This window comes from Oryx dammah, unplaced genomic scaffold, assembly GCF_014754425.2.
Source record: "Oryx dammah isolate SB20612 unplaced genomic scaffold, SCBI_Odam_1.1 HiC_scaffold_5, whole genome shotgun sequence".
In the NCBI taxonomy this organism is placed as follows: Eukaryota; Metazoa; Chordata; class Mammalia; order Artiodactyla; family Bovidae; genus Oryx; species Oryx dammah.
Genome location: NW_024070189.1, coordinates 8,428,701 through 8,450,810, shown reverse-complemented (window position 1 = coordinate 8,450,810; position 22,110 = coordinate 8,428,701). Strand labels below are relative to the sequence as shown.

Below are 22,110 nucleotides of genomic sequence, written 5' to 3'. Positions count from 1 at the left end.
CTCTGTTGTATCTAACTTTGCATGCTCTGCTTTTTTTTTTTTTTTTTTTTTGCCCCTTTTCTCACTTCTAGGAAGAGAGCCCCCTGAGTGTGTCTAGCCCAGAGGGTACTGGTACCTGGCTGCATTACACCAGTGGTGTGGGCACTGGGCGTCGAAGACGCAGATCAGGGGAACAAATCACTTCTTCCCCTGTCTCCCCCAAATCATTGGCTTTCACATCCAGTATTTTTGGCTCATGGCAACAGGTTTTTAAACTTTACTTCATTAAACATTTTTCCTCCCCGCATTCAGAGCAACAAACAGCTGTCTTGGAGGACATCTAATCCCTTATATTTTACATCAGAGTAAATCCTTCCATTTTTTAATTTGAATTCATTTTAAAACACTTGTGATGTCTGACAATATTTTGAGGGAAAGAAACCACTTACATTACTTGTGTTTAGCATTTTTACTGGAGGGGGTTAAATATCCAGGATTTTAAAATTAGTCAATAAAATTTACATTCCTGGAACTTTAGCTTGTTAATAAAATTTTTTTAAAAGGAAAGAAATTTTTTTAAATTTAATTGTCCTTTAAAATATTCAGAAATAAAGTTATATAATTTTATAGTAAGGAAATTTAATAACGTTTTCCTCCATAATTAAAAAATAGATTCCATTTGGAATTTGCTGAGAACCTAAAAATTTTTTTTTAAATATCCATATTTATGTGGCCCTGTGTTAACTAGCAGGATACATCTAATACTGGTGATTCTCTCCCTCACTTTGTATTATCTGAAAGTATTATCTTAATTATGTACAATATGGTTTTTTTTTTTAGCTGTATAATGTCTTAATACTTTCTTTAAGATAAAAGGGGACAATGTATATGTGCCCATCAACAATATACCCCAACAAAAGGAGTCAAAATAAATGACTTCAGAAGGACTTTTTGTGGTGACATTTGGAAACTTAAAATACTCTGGGTTTGGGGGGTTTTTCACAATGGAAGGTCTGCTGTTACACATGACTTTCTAAGAACTTCAGCAATTTCCTTTTGGAAATACAATGCATTGATTATAGGGAAAGGGATTATGGTATCCATTAAGGCTGTGAATATTCAAAGGTTACTCTGATAAAGCCTGTGCATGGATCAATAATTGTATGGTGATCTCAACAGTCTCTGTCTGTCTTTTCTTTTGTTTGTGATTGTTTTTTTCCCCCCTTCAAATACAGGAGCTGTTTAAGAGTGGGCATTTGGCTTCTTTTAAGAGAGAGTGAAATTATATCAGTCTATATTAATTGTTTCTTTTCATCTGTCTTGTTTCATACGTGACATTTATTCTGAATGCCTGCTTCGCACCACTTCATTGCAAGGACCTCATATGAAATGGACTCCCTTCACAAGGGGATCTTGCATGATCTTTCATATCTTGTGTATTTATACTAATATTTATCATACAGCTTATTAACCTTTGTCTGTCTGAAACAGGCTGCAAATGAAGTATGGACTTTTTAGTTTATTTTACTGTTTTACTTCATTTATTTTGTTTTCCTTGTGCAGGTTGTATCTGAAAATGCTAATTACTTGCGAACACCAAGAACTCTTGTAGAACAGAAGCAGAACCCTACTGTAGGTATGTGGTCTGAAGGAAATTGTATTCCAAACCTTAAACTCAATATTTTGCACACATGTAAAACTCTTCAGAGGTGAAAGCATGACCAAATGCTATGCTTTAGTTTTTATTTAACATGCACTAATTCAGAAGTGTTGAGTTGTAAAGCTGGAAATATACAGTAAAGTTTTGATGAAATGAACAAGAAATGACATTAATTTTGTTTTATAACACTTTTGAATGCCCATAATGTAAACTGCTCAGTTTCATTGCCAGTGCTCATTTTTAATCTTGTATTCTATAAGTTAAAATCCCAGCATGTTTTAATTTAGAAAGGAAACTTCATATTTCCCAGTTGATAAAGTTGAAAATAGGCTACTGCATACAAAAAGAACTACTTTTCTGGTTAAAAAATTTTTTAAGTGGAGAATATTTCACTTAAAATTAGTTTACCTAGTTATTTACCTGTCTAGGTACACTAGTGATCTTTTTGGTCATCTCTTAAGGAAAGCCAAAGCAAAACTAATGTTTAGTGGCAGTGTTGATTTTTTTATTGACCTATAGAACATAATTGGTTCTTTGCTAACACTCAAGCAAAGCAATGTTGAAGAAAACCTTTCTAAATTTATTTTGGTTTTAAAATCATTATTGATAAACTACATCGGATGATGACATTTTCTGTAAATAATTGTCTAAATCAGTTTAATAACAACAAATTTCATAATGTTTTAACTATGTATGTACTATTATTTCTATTCTAAGTATATGAATGGTCCCTTGATACCTACATACTTGAAAAAAATCTTTCTTTAATTATACATATGTTACAATGATACCTTTTGATATCCCCACGGTATTTTGCCAGATAAACACACACACATACACACATACATTACTCCTTTCTTTATATATTGTAATGTATCTGATAAAAATTTACTTAATCCTTACCTAATAGTAAAAGGTTTCCTTAGTTGTGAAGACTTTTACTACAAGTTAAGCATTCAGATTGGGCTTCTTATTAAGATCTTAAGTTATTTAAGTATTAGAAATTTAGAGTGATTTAGGCCGGAATGACCACATTGTGAAAGAAATTGTTTCACCTAGTCTTCTTGCAAATAAGTAAACTTTGATTTGCTTTATTTCATAACAAATATTGACAACTCACATTCAGGGGCATCAGGAAAGCTTCTTCATTCACAGTTATACATTCAAAAATATTGATTTAATAAGATTTAATTTGTGCTAGGAGAGGTTTTTTAATATTGCCTACTCATACAGATTGATTGACAAAATTCCTTATCATCCTAAATTAATTTTTATGATAGTGTTTTTTAATACTTTTAATATGTATATGTCTAATTATTGTGTGGGTATATTATTTTCCTCAAAGAACATTTTCTCCAGTGTAAAATGCCTCCATTTGTACATATGATAAATGGTGGTGGTGACTGTATTAAGTTGACATAATAAGTGAATTGTGAGCCTGTTGAGGGCACTGCCAGATATGTGTGGTAAGAGCCATGTTGTTGCATGCTGCATGAATTCCCAATGTGAACAGAAGAACACCCGTTGCTGTATGTATTTTCTCTAACTCCCATCAGGGTCTCACTGTGCGGGCCTGTTTAGCACCTCGGTGCTCGGGGGTTCTTCAAGCGCACCTAACCTACAGGATTATGCTCGTACTCATCGTAAAAAGCTGACCTCTTCTGGCTGCATAGATGGTATGTGCACACATGCACACACAGAATCATACCTGCACCCATGCACACACCCATGAGCATATGCTATTACTCAAAGGCAAGCCTAAGGCCACTGACGGATGCAAATGGAATCCCATCACCCTTTGCCTAAGTGACTATCAGTGTGCTCTGTTATCCAGTACTTAGGTCCATGCTTCATCAAGCAGTTAATTATAGTTAGACTTACAGTACTTGTTCAATGAGTATTTCGTTGAAATATGAAATTTAGAACTGTATCATGTATATTCTTTTAAATAAGCCATTTTATAAAGAATAAACTTCTTTCATCTTTTAAACTTTTTTTTTATTCTTAACCCTTATTTTACTTCTAAATAAATAAAGTGAATGGAATGTTTATAAGAAAACATATTGGCATTATTTTTTAAGAATAAACATAAGATAAGAATATTTTAGGATCCCAAGTGAAGGAAATCTTCTCACTGTTGTTAATGCACCTTGAGTTTCAATATTCAGAAAGTCTCTTGAGGCTCATCAAAGCGTGCCCATTTTGTTAATAGGAGTACTTGCCCTTTTGAAATTAGCTTATCTAAAACTTTTTCTCACGTATCCACAAGTTTATTTTAGTTAGTAAAACACGGATTTACCAGAATTGCCAGCTCATCCTGCTTTTCTTTCTTTTGTATATTTTATTGAACACTTTGCCTCTATCATCAAGCCATTTTACTTCTTTTAACCAGTATTTGGCTTATTTCCCTCTCTCATTGTCCCTTCTGCATGTCACCTAATTCTAACCTCCTTATATATTTGTTTTTCCTCCTCTTTTTTTAAGTGTCCTTCTTTTGGTAGCTGTTACGAATTTCAGGTACCTGTTTTTCTCTTTCTCAGACGCCACACGCGGTTCTGCTGTTAAAAGGTTTTCTATCTCATTTGCTCGACACCCAACCAATGGTACGTTTTGCTTTTATTTTAAAAGATAATCCCCTGCTTCATCCTTTTTTATTTTTCTTTGATTTTAAAATGTGGGATATACAGTATCATACATTTCTCAATCCTTAATTTCAATTGGCATACAATTCTAACTTACTGTTCACCCCAAATATTGATACTGTCTAACTCCCTTTTTCAGCTATAATTTACACAATAATTTAGCACTACTCATCAAACTTTTAAATGACCACAATGATGAGTTTTAATACTTAATTAGCACCTAAAATTTCCTTCTGATTTCTCAAGTGATCAATCTACGTAATTTTAAAAATGCAACAATAAATATTATTTATTTTCTTTTTAATTCTTAATAATTTAATGATCTTCTTCTGAATTTCTCTTCTGATCACATGATTGTTTCATTGAGCTATTTATCTAAAATACAGGATCATACCTGTCAAATAGCCAAATGAGATGTCCTTGAAAAGTTCTTGAGAACCAGAGGATGCAGCTTTCACTGTGTAACATTATTGATCCCTGATTGTCTAAACAAAACCCAGTTTTGTCTAGAGCACGCTGAAAACATTATTCAGCATTAACTTTGTCCTCCTATGGCAGTATGGTTTGCCACTGTCAAGCAAACAGTTTTGGGAAGGGTACCTTGCTTTATGTTAGAATTTGGAGGGCTACCTACAGGAAGAAGATTAGGCTAAAAATCTAGACAACCAGTTCAATTAAATTCAGTATTTGAGCCTGAAGAGGAAAATTGTGTGGCCATTACTTACACACCGAATTTTGCACTATTACAGCTTTCTTACATAGAGTTTTTTTCCTATGGGACAAGGGAATATTTACTAATCATTTAAAAATAACTCAATCAAAGAATTTCAAAGAAAGCCTGCATTTTTTCACTTTTATTCTGAGTGAAGTTGTTTTTAATCCCTACAACTTTTTTTTTCTTTTTAATTGTAAGTAAGTCTTTCAAAAATTCAAGTCAGGATTTTCAAAAACTTTTATGAAGCTCAAGGATTGAACACAAGCTTGTTGTCATTTTCCTCCTTCTGAATTCTTTTAAGAGGACACCTAAGTAACTGCACTAATACTTCTTGAAGGTGGAGTATGAAGATCCAATTCTCAACAAGTGAAAATTTAGCCTTAAAGCTAAATGTTCTTTTCCTCCATTGTATCTGTTTATATGCATCTTTTGGAAGAAAAAGATCCTTATTTGATACAGCTACAGCTTCTAAAGAACCAACATGTGTAAGAACTTCTTAGAAGAAAACTGAAGTCACAGGAAAAACCAAAAATCGCAAAATTCTGAAGAAGAGGCGTTGAAGGTTTAAGACTGACTGTAGTTTTTGTGCAGAGTGCTTATGTGTTATTGTGCCAGTATTGCAAGTTTTATATAGGAGAAATATTTGCTTATTGAAGCTTAAAAAAAAAGCCTTTGTTAAGTTTAACAGAAAATAATTTTATATTCTTTTGATTTAGGCTTTTTTAAAAAAATGTGGATTTTTCCACACATTGTGACTTGATGCTTATAAAATGCATCCCTTTCAACTCTAGGAATATTTCTCTTGGGTTTTCAAATTTTATTTTCTTTCTTTTTTTTTTTTTTGCTGTGTTGTCTTACCTGTCCTATGAATTGTTATTTGACTCTTTCTTTTACTTTTTATTTTCCTTAACTTTCATGTTTTTTCCATCTTAACACATATCATGGACTTAACCCCTGCCCTTCATCTTTAGTTCAAGGAACATGGTGAAACAAGTATCTTCTGACAGTGCTTTACCTTATTTTCTGGGCCTCTGTGCAGAACACCTACACCTCTATAGGTGCTGGTCCGTTTCCTCTGTGGAGTTTCTAGGCTCCAGTGGTATGTTTCTATAGTTTCTAAACATGACAGCAAGGTGGCTTTTTAAATTGCTGCGCTAACCCTTTCATTGTGCATTAAAGAAAAAGTTCACTGTAGATAGATGGAAAAAGATACAGTCCAAAGGGACTCGATTATATTGTCATTTGCCTGTTACAAAATTTAACAAGCAAATGCAGGAAAATAGTTTTACAAAAAACTAATAAACATTCTGAGGAAAGGATTTTTTAAAAAAAGCCACAATGTTTTATGTAATGCAAGGAAAGGGTTTGCGCCTTTTTGCATGAATCTTGTAATTAAAAAAAAAAAAGTAATACTTGTGCAAGCCTAATTTCTTTAGTGCTTAACTTAGGTGCTTTAGCTGCTATTATGGTATTATAGTTTTGTTTTAAGTATATGTAATGTTCTGTCATGCTTTGGTTTGCCCCTGGAAATCAGACATACCAGTTTTGTAATCCTTTGGTTGTTTTCATTGAAAAATTAGATTCTCTTTTAACTAGAGTTTCCCTATTCCAACTAAGAATTAGACAATTCTTAGGTCAGTATTTTCTCCCAAAATCAAATATAAGTCAGTGTTAAAATGAGCACATTTCTATTGAAGCAGAAAGTTTTCCAATCAACTTAAGTTTAATTAATTTTTAAGTTAAAAATATTAGACTTTATATAGAAACTAAACATTAAAAGTATTTCTTTTTGGAGGAGAATTAGTTTAAATTCTTGAAAAATTAGATGCAGAAAGACTTGGTATTTTAGTTGTATCTAAAAACAATTTTAAAAGCCATTCAGTTGGATAAAATGTAAATAAGCAATATTTATAAAAAAGTAAATAACCTATGTCCTATTTGTTTAAAGAAGCTGTATATTTAAGTGCTTTCATTTCATGGATGGTATTGATACATACCTGCATGGTTTGTTTCATGAAATTTTTGTATTTGTGCTATTGTTGAATGCAGAAATATTTGTATTTTGTATGGCTTTTTACTTGGCCTGACTTGACTCAGCTAGCAATTTCCAACAATAGAATTAATTGTGTTAATTCAGTCAAGGTAGGTGAAATATGTTTTGAAATTTTAATTTCAGCGTAAATGAATGGATGTTGTTTTGGGGTCACACTAGAGGTGTTGTTCGCCTTGGTATGACTAAAAAAGTATTTAAAATCACTCTTCGTAAGCAACTACTTAATTGTTTTTCAACAAGAAGTCACCTTTAGCATTCCAGCATCAGGGACACATTATGGCATCAGCTTATTCATCTATCAAATAGACCTGATTTTAAAAAGTAAAAACCGTGAAAACACTGTATTTGTGTTTGTTTGTTTTTTATTATTCCCCAGGTTTACTAAGTATTACTCTTAGATTTTCCAAATGCAGAATGAAATCGTGTGCATGCTGTACCTTGTGATTATATTTAAAATGAAGTCTTTGTTACATCTTGTTCCAGCCCCATACTGCATAGCATCTGGTGTCATGACTTCAGAGATCTTGTGTGTTTGCATGTGGTAGATTGAAAAGACCTAAACTGTCCAGTTCTAAGCAATGATCTTCTTTTTAAAATAATGAATTTTAGGATATCCAACTATTGGTTTTGGTTTTGTTTTTGTTTTTTCCCCTCAGGTTTTGAATTGTATTCGATGGTGCCATCTATTTGTCCTCTAGAAACTCTTCATAATGCCCTGTCCTTAAAGCAGGTGGATGAATTTCTTGCTTCCATTGCTTCTCCGTCAAGTGAAGTTCCACGGAAGACCCCTGAAACTTGTAGGAAAATTATTATTATTTTGATTTTTAGACAGTAGATTTTATCTGAATATAAAATAATTATGAAAATATAAATTCAAGTAGTGATAGTAAGCAGAATTTTAGGGGAGAAGGGGATATACCAGAACATTGTTTGGAATTCTGTGCTGTAATGTGCAGTGTACTTGTCTTGACTCTTCCCCCAAATTTTTTCTTTTACCAAAAGGAGGAAGAAATCTAAGACCCAGCAGTAGAAATCAGCAATATATAATACAAAACCATAGTCTTATTTTCTAATGTCATTGTATAATAAGCTTTTTTTAAAAGACAGGATATTAGTCTGCATTAATGCCCATGTGTTCATCCACTCAATACTTTTGACTCAGAGCTCTTAACTGAAGAGAGCAAATTAGGGCAGCAGTTCTTCAAATTGTGTTCTGTAGGAAATATTCTGAAGAGGTTAATTCCTTTGTGTAAAGTAAAGGGGTTTGTGGCTAAGCCAGTTTTGGAAACTTTATTATAAGGAACACTCCATACCACATTTTCCAAAACTTATTTGTTGAGAAAACATTTTGGTAACACATTTAAATATTGTATAGAATTATTCTGAGGGACTTCAGTTTGGGAAATGTTCAGGGCTTCCTTTTTAAGTATAAGAAGTCAGCTGGCTGTTGTCATTTTCAACACTGTAGGATACTTTGACGCTGGAATTCCAGTTTAGGAAGCAGTCGTTTTGGGAGAGAATGCTCTGCTGAGAGTTAAGAGTCTTACTAGTCTTAGTCATATGTCTGAAAAAGTGGGCTACTGTCCGTGGGGTCTCAAAGAGTCTGAAATGACTGAGAGACTAAGCACATACCAAGTAGTATTTCGTAAGAAGAATACTGTAAAAGTGTTTTCCTGAAGAATAAAATTGGAGATCTTGGGATGAAAGCCACCGTCATGTGTTGCTGTGACTCTCTTCCCTTTCCTGGGCCACCCCATTGTGTGATTCTCCAGAGGTCTGTACAGCATATTCTGTCCACATAGTGCCCCTGCATTTTTGCTTTTCTCTTTCACGTCTGGTGGCAGAGGTCACCTTTCAACCAGAAAGATATCTTGGTGTGAATGTTTTAAAATATTTCACTTTAGAAGTGGTTTGGAGAAGTAGGTTTCCATTTTAAAATGTGCATATGATTTGTCTGATACTGAGAACTGATAATAATCCAAATGAACTAATCTGCAAGCTGTACAGCTAAAGTGAGGAAACTGAAGGACATTTTTCCTTTTCCTTTCTCTGTTAGCTAATAGAAAGGCCAGTGCTGTTCCTCGGAACACGAGAGAGGATCTGAGTAAATAAATTCTCATTTTTTTCTTCTACCTGACTTTATGCTTCCTTGGGGCAGGGATTTATAATCTTAAAATAGAGATTAAAGAAAGACCATAATTAGTAAATAAGAGTTTAGGGTAATCATTAAAACTGTTTTGAATTTAGAAGATCTTCAGTCAGTGACTTAAAGCTAAAGTAGCAGTAATGACACCTGTTTTGGAAAGAGACTTTTGGTGGGATATTTACAAAACGATAATCTTTGTTTATACTGTGGCATTGTAGTTTTATGATGGCTTCATTTCTGTGGTTAGTGAGTTCAGTTCCTCAGAGTGCATTATTGAGATATATTAATGAATTAAAAGATATTAAATTCCTTTTCCATTTCTCATTAACTCTTCTCTATATCGTAGATACAAGTTGTACCCCAATCCCTCTAGCTCTCTTAAAATTTCATTCTATTACTTACTAAGGGAACTAAATGAGAAAATAAATACAGTTAATGCAGTTCATAAAACTGCATAGACCTTAGATTTTATTTAGTTCATTGGTCTTCACTATTTTCCCAAGAGCTTTAGGAAGTTCCATGAGGAAGAGAAAGAAGCTGAATTATTAGGCCTTGCTTTGATCAATTTTATGTAAGATTTCATTTGAGAGAAGTTTACTGTATTAATGGAAAAACTTAGAGACACCATTGAGGAAATCAACCAGTTAGTGGTCAAGCAAGACTAAAACCCAGGTCTCCTAAAGTGTGTGGCTTTTTTCATTCTCTTTGAATATTAAAGAAAATAGGGTGCCAGTTAGGGCTTCGCAGGTGGCGCAGTGGTAAAGAATCTGCCTGCCAATGCAGGAGATGCAGGAGACAAGGGTTCAATATCTAGGTCAGGAAGATCTCCTGGAGTGTGAAATAGCAACCCACTCCAGTATTCCTCCTGCCTTACACCAAGGCACTGACCCTCAATTTCAGAATACTAACAGGTTAAGTTAGAGGTTGGAAGTTGTAATAGAAGATGTAAGCAGAAAAAAGCTAAGCAATGATGTGCTGCTTTATGAGATGTTTTAAGCACCTTTTTTAATCAGTTCAGTTCAGTTGCTCAGTCGTGTCCGACTCTGCAGCCCCGTAGACTGCAGCACGCCAGGCCTCCCTGTTCATCGCCAATTCCCGGAGTTCACTCAGACTCCTGTCCATTGTCACTTGTATATTATTTCACTAGTGGCTACTTTGATATTCTGCCAGTGTGAACTTTATATTCGTTCCGTGTGGTTATCAACCACTGCAGGCACATTTGCCACATCTGTTCCACATACTGATTTTTCAGAGACACAGTCTTTACTGCTATCAGGCCCTCTTCCAAAATTGCAAAAATTGACATATCTGCCTTTTGTTACCTCCACCATCATTTGTTTGGGATCCCAAAAGCTCATGCCAGTAGGACCCCCTACTGTAGCCTGTCCTATTCCAGAGGTCTTCATACTTAAGAATTGTACCTACTTGTTCTTTTCATACTTCTCAATCTCCCCACCTTAATTAGAAAGAAGAAAGAATCTTTAACATTTTCTTGCATGAAAATAAATCTTATCTGGGTACTATGTTAATAGGAAGACAGTCTGACTCAATTATTCATAATCTGATTAGTTTAAATTTGATAGACTTGCTTCAGAAAATTATTGAATTACTTCATTTGATTTTTCTTTTTCAGCCTCTTTAACTTCACGTTCCAGTCCAGTAATGAGAAGAAAAGTATCTTTAAATACATATACACCTGCAAAGATCCTCCCAACGCCACCAGCTAGCATCAAGAGTACCAAAGCAAGCAGCAAACCAGGTTAGGCGTGTGTGTGAATTTGTGGATTCCGTATAGCAATTAGAGGAGTAGTAATAGCTTGCTTTGTAGGTGTAAAAATCTGTTTTTAAGTAGGATGATTACAGTCTAGGAAATCTGTTACTGTAGCCTATTGATATGTTTGAGGTGTTTTTTCTTGTGTTAATTATCCCCCCTCCCCTGACATATGTTAAAATATATTTGATACAGTTTTCTAAACTGACTTATGGACTTTCTTCTCTTGCTTTTCTGTTCAGCCAGGATTCTACCTGAATCTTTTTACTATTTCTTATACTTCTTATTTGTTACTATATCTGAAAATAATCTTTATTTTACCTTTATTCTTGAAAGGTAGTTTTGCTGGACAGAGAATCTCTAAAGTTTTTTCTTTCAGCACTTTAAGGATGTTGTTCAACTTTTTTCTCCTTCCCCTTGTTTCTGATGAGAAGTCCTTGTTAATTTGAAGACTTGCTCTTATGTATGCTGCCTCTTGAGAAATCTGTATGCAGGTCAGGAAGCAACAGTTAGAACTGGACATGGAACAACAGACTGGTTCCAAATCGGAAAAGGAGTACGTCAAGGCTGTATATTGTCACCCTGCTTATTTAACTTCTGTGCAGAGTACATCATGAGAAACGCTGGACTGGAAGAAACACAAGCTGAAATCAAGATTGCCGGGAGAAATATCAATAACCTCAGATATGCAGATGACACCACCCTTAGGGCAGAAAGTGAAGAGGAGCTAAAAAGCCTCTTGATGAAAATGAAAGTGGAGAGTGAAAAAGTTGGCTTAAAGCTCAACATTCAGAAAACGAAGATCATGGCATCTGGTCCCATCACTTCATGGGAAATAGATGGGGAAACAGTGTCAGACTTTATTTTTGGGGGCTCCAAAATCACTGCAGATGGTGACTGCAGCCATGAAATTAAAAGACACTTACTCCTTGGAAGAAAAGTTATGACCAACCTAGATAGTATATTCAAAAGCAGAGACATTACTTTGCCAACTAAGGTCTGTCTAGTCAAGGCTATGGTTTTTCCAGTGGTCATGTATTGGTGTGAGAGTTGGACTGTGAAGAAGGCTGAGCGCCGAAGAATTGATGCTTTTGAACTGTGGTGTTGGAGAAGTCTCTTGAGAGTCCCTTGGACTGCAAGGAGATCCAACCAGTCCATTCTGAAGGAAATCAGCCCTGGGATTTCTTTGGAAAGAATGATGCTAAAGCTGAAACTCCAGTACTTTGGCCACCTTATGTGAAGAGTTGACTCATTGGAAAAGACTCTGATGCTGGGAGGGATTGGGGGCAGGAGAAGAAGGGGATGACAGAGGATGAGAGGGCTGGATGGCATCACCGACTCAATGGATGTGAATCTGAGTGAACTCCGGGAGATGGTGATGGACAGGGAGGCCTCGCGTGCTGCGATTCATGGGGTCATAAAGAGTCGGACACGACTGAGCGACTGAACTGAACTGATGCAGTGGGTTAATGGATTTCTTTTCTCTGCCAACTTTCAGGTTTTTGCTCTATCTTTGGGTCTCAGAAGTTTGACTGTGGCATGCTTTGGACTTTTTTTTTTTTTGGTGATAAAATCCTGGTTCATAATCACTTTTACTTGTCATCTGCATTCTGCTGTTAAACCATCCAGTAATTTTTATTTCAGGTATTTATTCTTTAGTTTTAGGCATTTGTTTTGATTCTTTATAGTTTTTTCCTTCAGAGATTTCCTGTATTTTTATTCATTATATGAATATTTTCCTTTGCTCTTGAGTGTAGTTAAAATAGTTGATTTAAAATTCTGTCTATTAGTCAGGCTGTTCTCAGGATTGATCTCTTATGAACTTAACCATTCCCAAGAAGGAATTTTTTTTTCATGTTTTTCATATATTGAGGAATTTTGGATTGTATTCTAGATCAACTCTTGACTCTGTTGTTTCTCTTATGTTCCTACAAAGAGTATTAGGTTGTTTGGGGTTTTTTTTTAAAGCAAAATATTAACCTTGGCTGAACTTAGACTGCAATCCTATGTCCCCTGACGTAACTGACAGCTCACATTTCACTTCACTGGCTTTAGTCTGAACTGGATTTCTTTAAAGCTTATTCTGCTGAACTCATACATTGGATCAGTGTTCACACAAAGAATTGGAATTTCCTACCTGGCTTTCCAGCCATTGTTTTTGCCTCGGTACTTGTCTTCTGGTGCTTTGTACTGGAAAGACTGAGTTTTATGTTGCAATTTTAGGCATTCTACATGGTGCACACTAGACCCTATCCTTAAGCCAAACCTTTTTTTTTTTCTTTTAAAAAGGACAGGGAAACTAATTCCATGTTGTTCACTTCTTCCAAGTATTGATTCTTTTCTAGTATATCTCTGCTTTTGTTCCCTCTTCAGTGCCTTCAGATAATTTTTTTTCAGGAAGATTCATCTGCAGGAGCTTACCCATCCATACAGAAGTGTAACTTGGCTTAGAATAATTTTTTGATAACTCACTGGGGCTTGAGGTTGGTTTGGATATAAAAGGATGATTCCTGAGTCAAGAATGTTTCTAGTTTTCTAATCTTTCAGCTTTTTAGACAGTGATAAGTAGAACAGGCAGAGGAACCAGAGATCAAATTGCCAACATCTGCTGGATCATCGAAAAAGCAAGAGAGTTCCAGAAAAACATCTATTTCTGCTTTATTGACTGTTCCAAAGCCTTTGACTGTGTGGATCATAATAAACTGTGGAAAATTCTGAAAGAGATGGGAATACCAGACCACCTGACCTGCCTCTTGAGAAACCTATATGCAGGTCAGGAAGCAACAGTTAGAACTGGACATGGAAAAACAGACTGGTTCCAAATAGGAAAAGGAGTACGTCAAGGCTGTATATTGTCACCCTGCTTATTTAACTTCTATGCAGAGTACATCATGAGAAACGCTGGACTGGAAGAAACACAAGCTGGAATCAAGATTGCCGGGAGAAATATCAATAACCTCAGATATGCAGATGACACCACCCTTAGGGCAGAAAGTGAAGAGGAGCTAAAAAGCCTCTTGATGAAAGTGAAAGAGGAGAGTGAAAAAGTTGGCTTAAAGCTCAACATTCAGAAAATGAAGATCATGGCATCTGGTCCCATCACTTCATGGGAAATAGATGGGGAAACAGTGGAAACAGTGTCAGACTTTTTTTGGGGCTCCAAAATCACTGCAGATGGTGACTGCAGTCATGAAATTAAAAGACACTCCTTAGAAGAAAAGTTATGACCAACCTAGATAGTATATTCAAAAGCAGAGACATTACTTTGCCAACAAAGTTCTTTCTAGTCAAGGCTATGGTTTTTCCAGTAGTCATGTATGGATGTGAGAGTTGGACTGTGAAGAAGGCTGAGTGCCGAAGAATTGATGCTTTTGAACTGTGGTGTTGGAGAAGACTCCTGAGAGTCCCTTGGACTGCAAGGAGATCCAACCAGTCCATTCTGAAGGAGATCAGCCCTGGGATTTCTTTGGAGGGAACGATGATGAAGCTGAAACTCCTGTACTTTGGCCACCTCATGCCAAAGAGTTGACTCATTGGAAAAGACTCTGATGCTGGGAGGGATTGGGGGCAGGAAGAGAAGGGGATGACAGAGGATGAGATGGCTGGATGGCACCACGGACTTGATGGACGTGAGTCTGAGTGAACTCCAGGAGTTGGTGATGGACAGGGAGGCCTGGCGTACTGCGATTCATGGGGTCGCAAAGAGTCAGACACAACTGAGTGACTGAACTGAACTGAAGATAAGTAATACCAAAGAAAATAAATGTTTGTAGGGAAATTGATGAGTTCAGTTTTAAACATGTTTATATTTCCTATCCAATATATCTATAGAGGTTTCTAGTAGGATATACAGATCTTGAGGTAAGGGAGAAGACCTGGGCCAGAAGTAGAAATTTGAAGGCTGTTAGCATAGTCGTCAGACACGGCTGAAGCGACTTAGCAGCAGCAGCAGCAAAGTCGTTGTGGCTTCCTAGGTGGCGCTGGTGGTAAAGGACCCACCTGCCAATGCAGGAGACATCAGAGACGCGAGTTCATTCCCTGGGTCAGGAAGATCCCCTGGAGGAGGGCATGGCAACCCACTCCAGTGTTCTTGCCTGGAGAATCACACGGACAGAGGAGCCTGGTGGGCTGCAGTCCATGGGGGTCACAAAGAAATTAGTTTCCCAGGAAGAATGTAGGGAAAAAGAGAAGTTTGTGTTATTTGATCTTTTGTTGATTGTTTTTTATTATTTGAACTTGGATTGCTTGTGAAAATCTAAGCCATAATTTTTCTTTTTCTTTTTTTGTATAGCTCCCAGTGGACCTTCTAATACAGCTGTTCCTAATACCTCATCGCGGAAAAAGGGCATGACTAGCAAAACAGAAATGCATGAACACAAAAAAATTACTTCGAAAAAAAAATGAAATCTTCTAAGCAGAAGCTGAAACTCCTTGTAAAAATCATGTGTTCGGTAGGAAAAAAAAAGGCATGTAATAAACCTTGACTGAAAAATATCAAAGCAAGTAATTTGTGTCTCCTTGTACATCTCTGTATTCATTTAAAGATAGATTAAATCGAGAGAATTCTTTGTATATATTCAGGTAGAGAATTTTTGTCATCATCTGGAAATGTTTGAAAACAATGTTTATTAGCATCTTATGAGTAGCAAAACTTAGGGTGATAGAGGTCTGTTGTTAATGTAATATTTGCCATGTGCCTGCAGTAAAGAAAAAGAACGTGAAAGCCTACCCATGTCACACAGTGGTGATGGTTACTGAAGAGTCTGTGAGGTGGTGTCTGTACATTTTCATTTTCATGGGGTTGCATCTTGGCTGTAAAGTCCTGTAGCTTGAAATCTGATGGCTGTACTGGAGACTTCTTAAAAAGCATATTTCCAAAGAGATTTCACTGACCACAGTTTAGAGTAGAAACTTTCTTCCCCCAATTGTTATAATTACATATATGCTGCAATATTTAATAACTGGAGTATTGGCATATGGGTTATTTTTTCAATCTGTGCTTTGAATTTTTTATTGTGTTTTATTTAAAATATGTGCATCTGGGATAACTATACCTTTATGCACATAAATTTGTACATTAACTTGTAGAAAATATTTTCTCTATATATTTCTTTACATAAGGTGCTTTTGTTCATCAGGAAAATTTTTGCTTCATATATTGACAAGAAAGACATCTTTAGAGTTTCTTTTTAAGAGATATAGTTGACAAGTTTATAGGTGTTAGTTATTTTCAGAATTCTTTTTAGATCTGAAAAACTGAGTTCTAAAATGAACCTCATCAGTGTAAGGAAAATATCTGAATTCCGCTGTCAATAGATATTATTTGTGGCACCTATTTTTACCATTTCCATTCTTATCTTTAGAATATCAGTTAATCTCACTAGATAATTTAAAGATTGAGCATTTGAAATAAATGCTTATTTTAAATTATTAGATTTTGGAGGGACATTAAGATTATTGTATTGTGATTTCATCTATGATGTGAAAAATATTTATTATCCTTGGTGCTTATTTTCCCCTGATGCGCAAATAATTATAAACCAGTTGAAATGACTTAAACTATAAACCAAACAGTACATCTTGATAAGAATTCATCCATTACTAGTCAGGTAACTTACGTTGCTAAAGCTTTAGTTTGAGACTTAGGTTTAGAAAAATTATTGAATTCTTGTATGAATGCATCTATTAAAATTCTTCATAGAAACTCTCCTAACCTTAAATCATCATATATGAACTGACTTTTAGAAATTAAGCATATTACAGGTTCATTTTAAAAGGTACCAGATGCAAAAGTCACAAATATGTACAATTGTATAAGTTAGTATGTCAGTACTTCACATGAATGTAAATGTATTATGGAGACATGTTTTGTAAACAGTTGAATGTACCTAAGCTTTCTGTATGTGAAAATGTGGTTAATGTGCTCATTGTTGGAGTAAAGAAACTGCTTTTATTTTTTCAGTGGAATTGAATTAAAATACTTTATTTCTGGAATCAGAGGATGACTTAAATGGCAAATTATTTTTTTATTCTTTTCTTTGTCCCTTTACTTTTAGCTTTCAGAGTAGAAAGAACGAAGGAAACTATTTTAATATTCAACAGTGCTCATCTTAGATAAAATTTCATAGTATTAGCCATAGCTGTTGCAATATCTTCCCTAGAAATTAACTAGGAAGTTCAGTACAAGTCACGTTTTCCCATGGTTGCACAGGAACTAGGATTTCACTGAAGTCACCGAACTTGGTAATACTGCTGTATAAGCAGGACAGTTTTATTTACAAGGATCTTAGATTGATTTTCCAAAACAAACAAAAAGTCTCTATATCAAAGCAAGAAATTATAGTTAATCACCATTCAGTGGAAGTTTGACTGAAGCATCTGTTTCTCTCTGTTTCTCACTGTTTCTCTCCCTGTAAAGTGTGCTTTTTGTTTGTTTTAAATACTAGAAGATATTTCTTCTCACAGCCTAATCCTCCAACCAACCAGCAGAGAGATGGGAAGGCGCAGCCTGAGGTACTGTCTCTTTATCCTGGCTTGTTAGTCTCCATAGTGTGTTATTCAATCTTTTCACCCTTAAAAACCCTGTGTGTGAACCCAGACCCAATTTTTGCCCTTGAAGTCCAGAGCCAGCAAGTCCTGCTGCTGTGGTTCTAATGAGTTCTTGCGGGCCACTCTCAACAACCAGCAAACGTTCTGGGGGTGTTCTTGGAGTCCATTCTTAACAACCAGCTAACGTTCTGGAGGTGTTCTCGAACTCCATTCTTAACCACCAGCAAATGTTCTAGGCATATTGTACAGTCTCGGGTTATGGGGAAGAAGTGTGCTGAACAGTTTATATCCTGTTTCCTTTGAGCAGCAAATGGAGGCAGCAGGAGAGCATGGTGGACAGAGAACGTGTGACTTTATACTTTTTATACATGTACCTCGAGAGTGAGGGCAGCAGACGGCATCATGAGAGAAAAGTGAAGTGACAGTTCTTCAAGAACTGTCTTGTTAAAACTAGACAAAAGAAGTCTTTTTTTTTCTTTTTAATTCAAGTCACCCAGATTTTTCTCGAGGTTCTGCTGACTGATCTACCTTCAGTTGAATTTAGTTCAGTTGCTCAGTTGTGTCCGACTCTTTGCGACTCCATGAATCGCAGCACGCCAGGCCTCCCTGTCCATCACCATCTCCCAGAGTCCACTCAGACTCACGTCCATCGAGTCCGTGATGCCATCTAGCCATCTCATCCTCGGTCGTCCCCTTCTCTTCCTGCCCCCAATCCCTCCCAGCATCAGAGTCTTTTCCAATGAGTCAACTCTTTGCATGAGGTGACCAAAGTACTGGAACTTCAGCTTTAGCATCATTCCTTCCAAAGAAATCCCGGGGCTGATTTCCTTCAGAATGGACTGGTTGGATCTCCTTGCAGTCCAAGGGACTCTCAAGAGTCTTCTCCAACATCAAAAGCATCAATTCTTTGGCGCTCAGCCTTCTTCGCAGTCCAACTCTCACATCCATACATGACCACAGGAAAAACCATAGCCTTGACTAGACGGACCTTAGTCTGCAAAGTAATGTCTCTGCTTTTGAATATACTGTCTAGATTGGTCATAACTTTTCTTCCAAGGAGTAAGCGTCTTTTAATTTCATGGCTGCAATCACCATCTGCAGTGATTTTGGAGACCAAAAAAATAAAGTCTGACACTGTTTCTACTTTTTTCCCCATCTATTTCCCATGAATTGATGGGACCAGATGCCATGATCTTCATTTTCTGAATGTTGAGCTTTAAGCCAACTTTTTCACTCTCCTCTTTCACTTTCATCAAGAGGCTTTTTAGCTCCTCTTCACTTTCTGCCCTAAGGGTGGTGTCATCTGCATATCTGAGGTTATTGATATTTCTCCCGGCAATCTTGATTCCAGCTTGTGTTTCTTCCAGTCCAGCGTTTCTCATGATGTACTCCGCATAGAAGTTAAATAAGCAGGGTGACAATATACAGCCTTGATGTACTCCTTTTCCTATTTGGAACCAGTCTGTTGTTCCATGTCCAGTTCTAACTGTTGCTTCCCGACCTGCATACAGATTTCTCAAGAGGCAGGTCAGGTGGTCTGGTATTCCTGTCTCTTTCAGAATTTTCCACAGTTTGTTTTGATCCACACAGTCAAAGGCTTTGGCATAGTCAATAAAGCAGAAATAGATGTTTTTCTGGAACTCTCTTGCTTACACTTCCACTATTTAATTCCATGCCAGTTTGAACAAAGAATTTACTTTTTTGTCTTGTGTAATGCACTTTGGTACAAGGTTCTGTCTTTTGCGCTCATCGCAGGTTGCCTTGCATAGATCATTTGTGCATTTTTTGTCAGTTTACCCTTGCCTTAGTTGGAGAGTGAAGGCTGCTGTGTCATCCTTGGTCAGGTTGGGGTGACTTCTGTGAGGGCCCAGCAATGCCCTCTCTGGCCCCTCTCTAATTCTCTTTCTTTGTACCTGCTCTTACCACAAACAGCAGCATTCATGCCCATGGGAACAATTTTCACGCTCCTGGAGTCCCTTGTGATCAGGAGTCTAAGAATAAACTGCTGTCCCTTTGTATGGAGTCCTGGGTATCAAATTATTGCCATGTCAAGTTTTCTTTATATAGGTCAGTTTTTGTGGAAGGTCTGGACACTTAAGAGAATGGAGGGCTATATAAAATGTATGTATTTTATACTATATATGAGTTATATCAGGATTAAAGATACTTCGATTTTCTATAGCCTTTTTGATCTGTATGCTTAGTCATGATTTGAGAGAGCGGTAAGTTAAACATTCCACTACAGGTTATTATCAAGTTCTCCTTTTATTTTCTTTGGTTTTTTACTTTTTATCTGTACCATATGTGGCTATGTTTTCTGTATAATATGTTGCTTATGAACTCACAATTTTCAACTTTCCATTGTAAGTTTTACCTTTATTTTTTATATTTTTTTTTCCTCATTGGATGCTTTTGAAATTCCAGATATTACGATTATGACCTGTTTATTTTAGCTTGCATTTGCCTGATACACCTTTATTTATCATTTTATTTTTTATATTGTGTTGATTGATTTAGGGATTTTATTTTAATATACAGTACTATGTAGTAGATTTTGCTTTGTGATTCTATTTTAGTATCTTATTTCATACATTAGAATAGTCTAGGTGTATTTATTTATATGTAGTATATCTTTGCTCTTAAGTTATGCTTTCTGAAACAGTGGAAACAGTGTCAGACTTTATTTTTGGGGGCTCCAAAGTCACTGCAGATGGTGATTGCAGCCATGAAATTAAAAGACGCTTACTCCTTGGAAGGAAAGTTATGACCAACCTAGATAGTATATTCAAAAGCAGAGACATTATTTTGCCAACAAAGGTCCATCTAGTCAAGGCTATGGTTTTCCCAATAGTCATGTATAGATGTCAGAGTTGGACCGTGGAGAAAGCTGAGTGCCGAAAAATTGATGTTTTTGAAGTGTGGTGTTGGAGAAGACTCTTGAGAGTCCCTTGGACTTCAAGGAGATCCAACCAGTCCATCCTAAAGGAGATCAGTCCTGGGTGTTCTTTGGAAGGAATAATGCTAAAGCTGAAACTCCAATACTTTGGCCACCTCATGCGAAGAGTTGACTCATTGGAAAAGACCCTGATGCTGGGAGGGATTGGGGGTAGGAGGAGAAGGGGACGACAGAGGATGAGATGGCTGGATGGCATCACGGAGTCAATGGACATGAGTTTGAGTGAACTCTGGGAGTTGGTGATGGACAGGGAGGCCTGGAGTCCTGCAATTCATGGGGTCGCAAAGTGTCGGACACGACTGAACAACTGAACTGAACTGAAGAAAAACTTCAAATGAAATTAACTTAAAATTCTAAGGAAATTTGTTTTAAACATTTCTGGAGGTACAAAGTTGGTGAGCTCCAACCACAGTTCTATCAGGCCTGTCATCAACGGCCAGGTTCCCTCCTGGTCTCCTCTGAGTAAACTTTACCCCAGAGTTGTTTTTGCTCATGTTCACAGGTTGGCTGCATGTTCCCGTGTTCGTGTCCAGCACAACAGAAACAGGAAAAGTCTCCTTCAGCCATGGAACTGTAAGTCTTCTACTTGAGTGGGATTGAGCTGACTTCTTTGGTCATCTGTCCACTTTCTAGATAAATAACAGTAACCAGGAGAATTCTCTGACCTTAGAGCTGGTGATGGGGTCACGTTCCTCCCAAAGCCTCAGCACCACTGATATCTTGGAGTGGGTAATTCACTTTGGGAGGCAATTATGTGCATGCTAGGATGTTTTGCAGTATCCCTGTGCCAAGCTGCAAAAATGAGACAGTAAGCCGAAATGAGAGTAACAAGTCTTTATTTGTTTAGCGTGATAAGTGAGAGGCCAAAAAGGAAAGTAGGGCAGTAGAGCTTGCGCCTCACTGTTCCAGCCGCCACTCGCTGTAGGGTGGCGCTGCGCAAGGGCCAGCCAAACGATGGTAGCACAGATGGAGGAAACTGCTGAGAGCCTGGAGCAAAAGGTTCCTGCCACTTTATGCACCAAGGGGACCAGAGGAAAGGCTAGGAGTCAAAAAAGTGAGTCGATGTGGAGAAAAGTGTCTTGGTCAAGGCCTCCCTTTGAGGGGGTCTCAGTGGAGAGACCTTAAATGTGCCTCAGCCATGGTCTCCTGAGGAGGCCTGGGAATGAAGGTGTCTGGGCTAGGAATACAGATACGCCTCTGACCACGCAGGCCCAGAGGGTACTGACTGTCATTCCTTTGGGGAACTGTGTGGGAAGGGCAGCCTTTCCCCATGAATCCTGCCAGGCAAAGACTTTGTAGTGGCCTGCGATAAGGTCTGAAAGATCACACATAGGACTTGGCCTGGAGCAAGTCATCTCATCCTGGCCTCTACCCTGAATGCCAGGAGTACCTCTTTGTGAGAGTCAAAAACCTCTCCAGACGATATCAGATGTCCCCCGGAGGGGCAGAAGCACCTTCAGTTAAGAAATAATGTCCTAGGGCCCATGACAGCAGGAAGGAGGGATGGATATATGAACACAATTAGGGTTCTGATAGGAAGAAGAGGTGAGGGGATGGGTAATGAATAAGTAATTGATACACCCTGTGCACCATCAATTATATTATCCACGTTTGCTCTGGTTTCTTTGGTTCCACTAGT

The 22,110-nt window shown here is 37.0% G+C and overlaps 1 protein-coding gene across 18 annotated transcripts in view; it reads left to right on the top strand.

Moving 5' to 3' along the window:
* PPIP5K2 (diphosphoinositol pentakisphosphate kinase 2) overlaps window positions 1–16,965 on the top strand; it is a 79,158-nt gene extending 62,193 nt beyond the window's left edge. For 3 of the 18 annotated variants that reach the window (XM_040239703.1, XM_040239702.1, XM_040239718.1), the window contains 8 exons: window positions 72–245; window positions 1,543–1,615; window positions 3,196–3,315; window positions 4,180–4,242; window positions 6,036–6,095; window positions 7,706–7,846; window positions 10,829–10,954; window positions 15,258–16,965. In XM_040239703.1, the coding sequence (XP_040095637.1) occupies window positions 72–245; window positions 1,543–1,615; window positions 3,196–3,315; window positions 4,180–4,242; window positions 6,036–6,095; window positions 7,706–7,846; window positions 10,829–10,954; window positions 15,258–15,370 (870 nt within the window). In that variant the 3' untranslated portion in view covers window positions 15,371–16,965. Of the gene's footprint in view, window positions 1–71; window positions 246–1,542; window positions 1,616–3,195; window positions 3,316–4,179; window positions 4,243–5,967; window positions 6,096–7,705; window positions 7,847–10,828; window positions 10,955–15,257 lie in introns of all 18 variants that reach the window. The other 15 variants (XM_040239705.1, XM_040239704.1, XM_040239713.1 and 12 more) reach the window with 12 other exon arrangements.
* The last annotated feature ends 5,145 nt before the right edge of the window (window positions 16,966–22,110 follow it).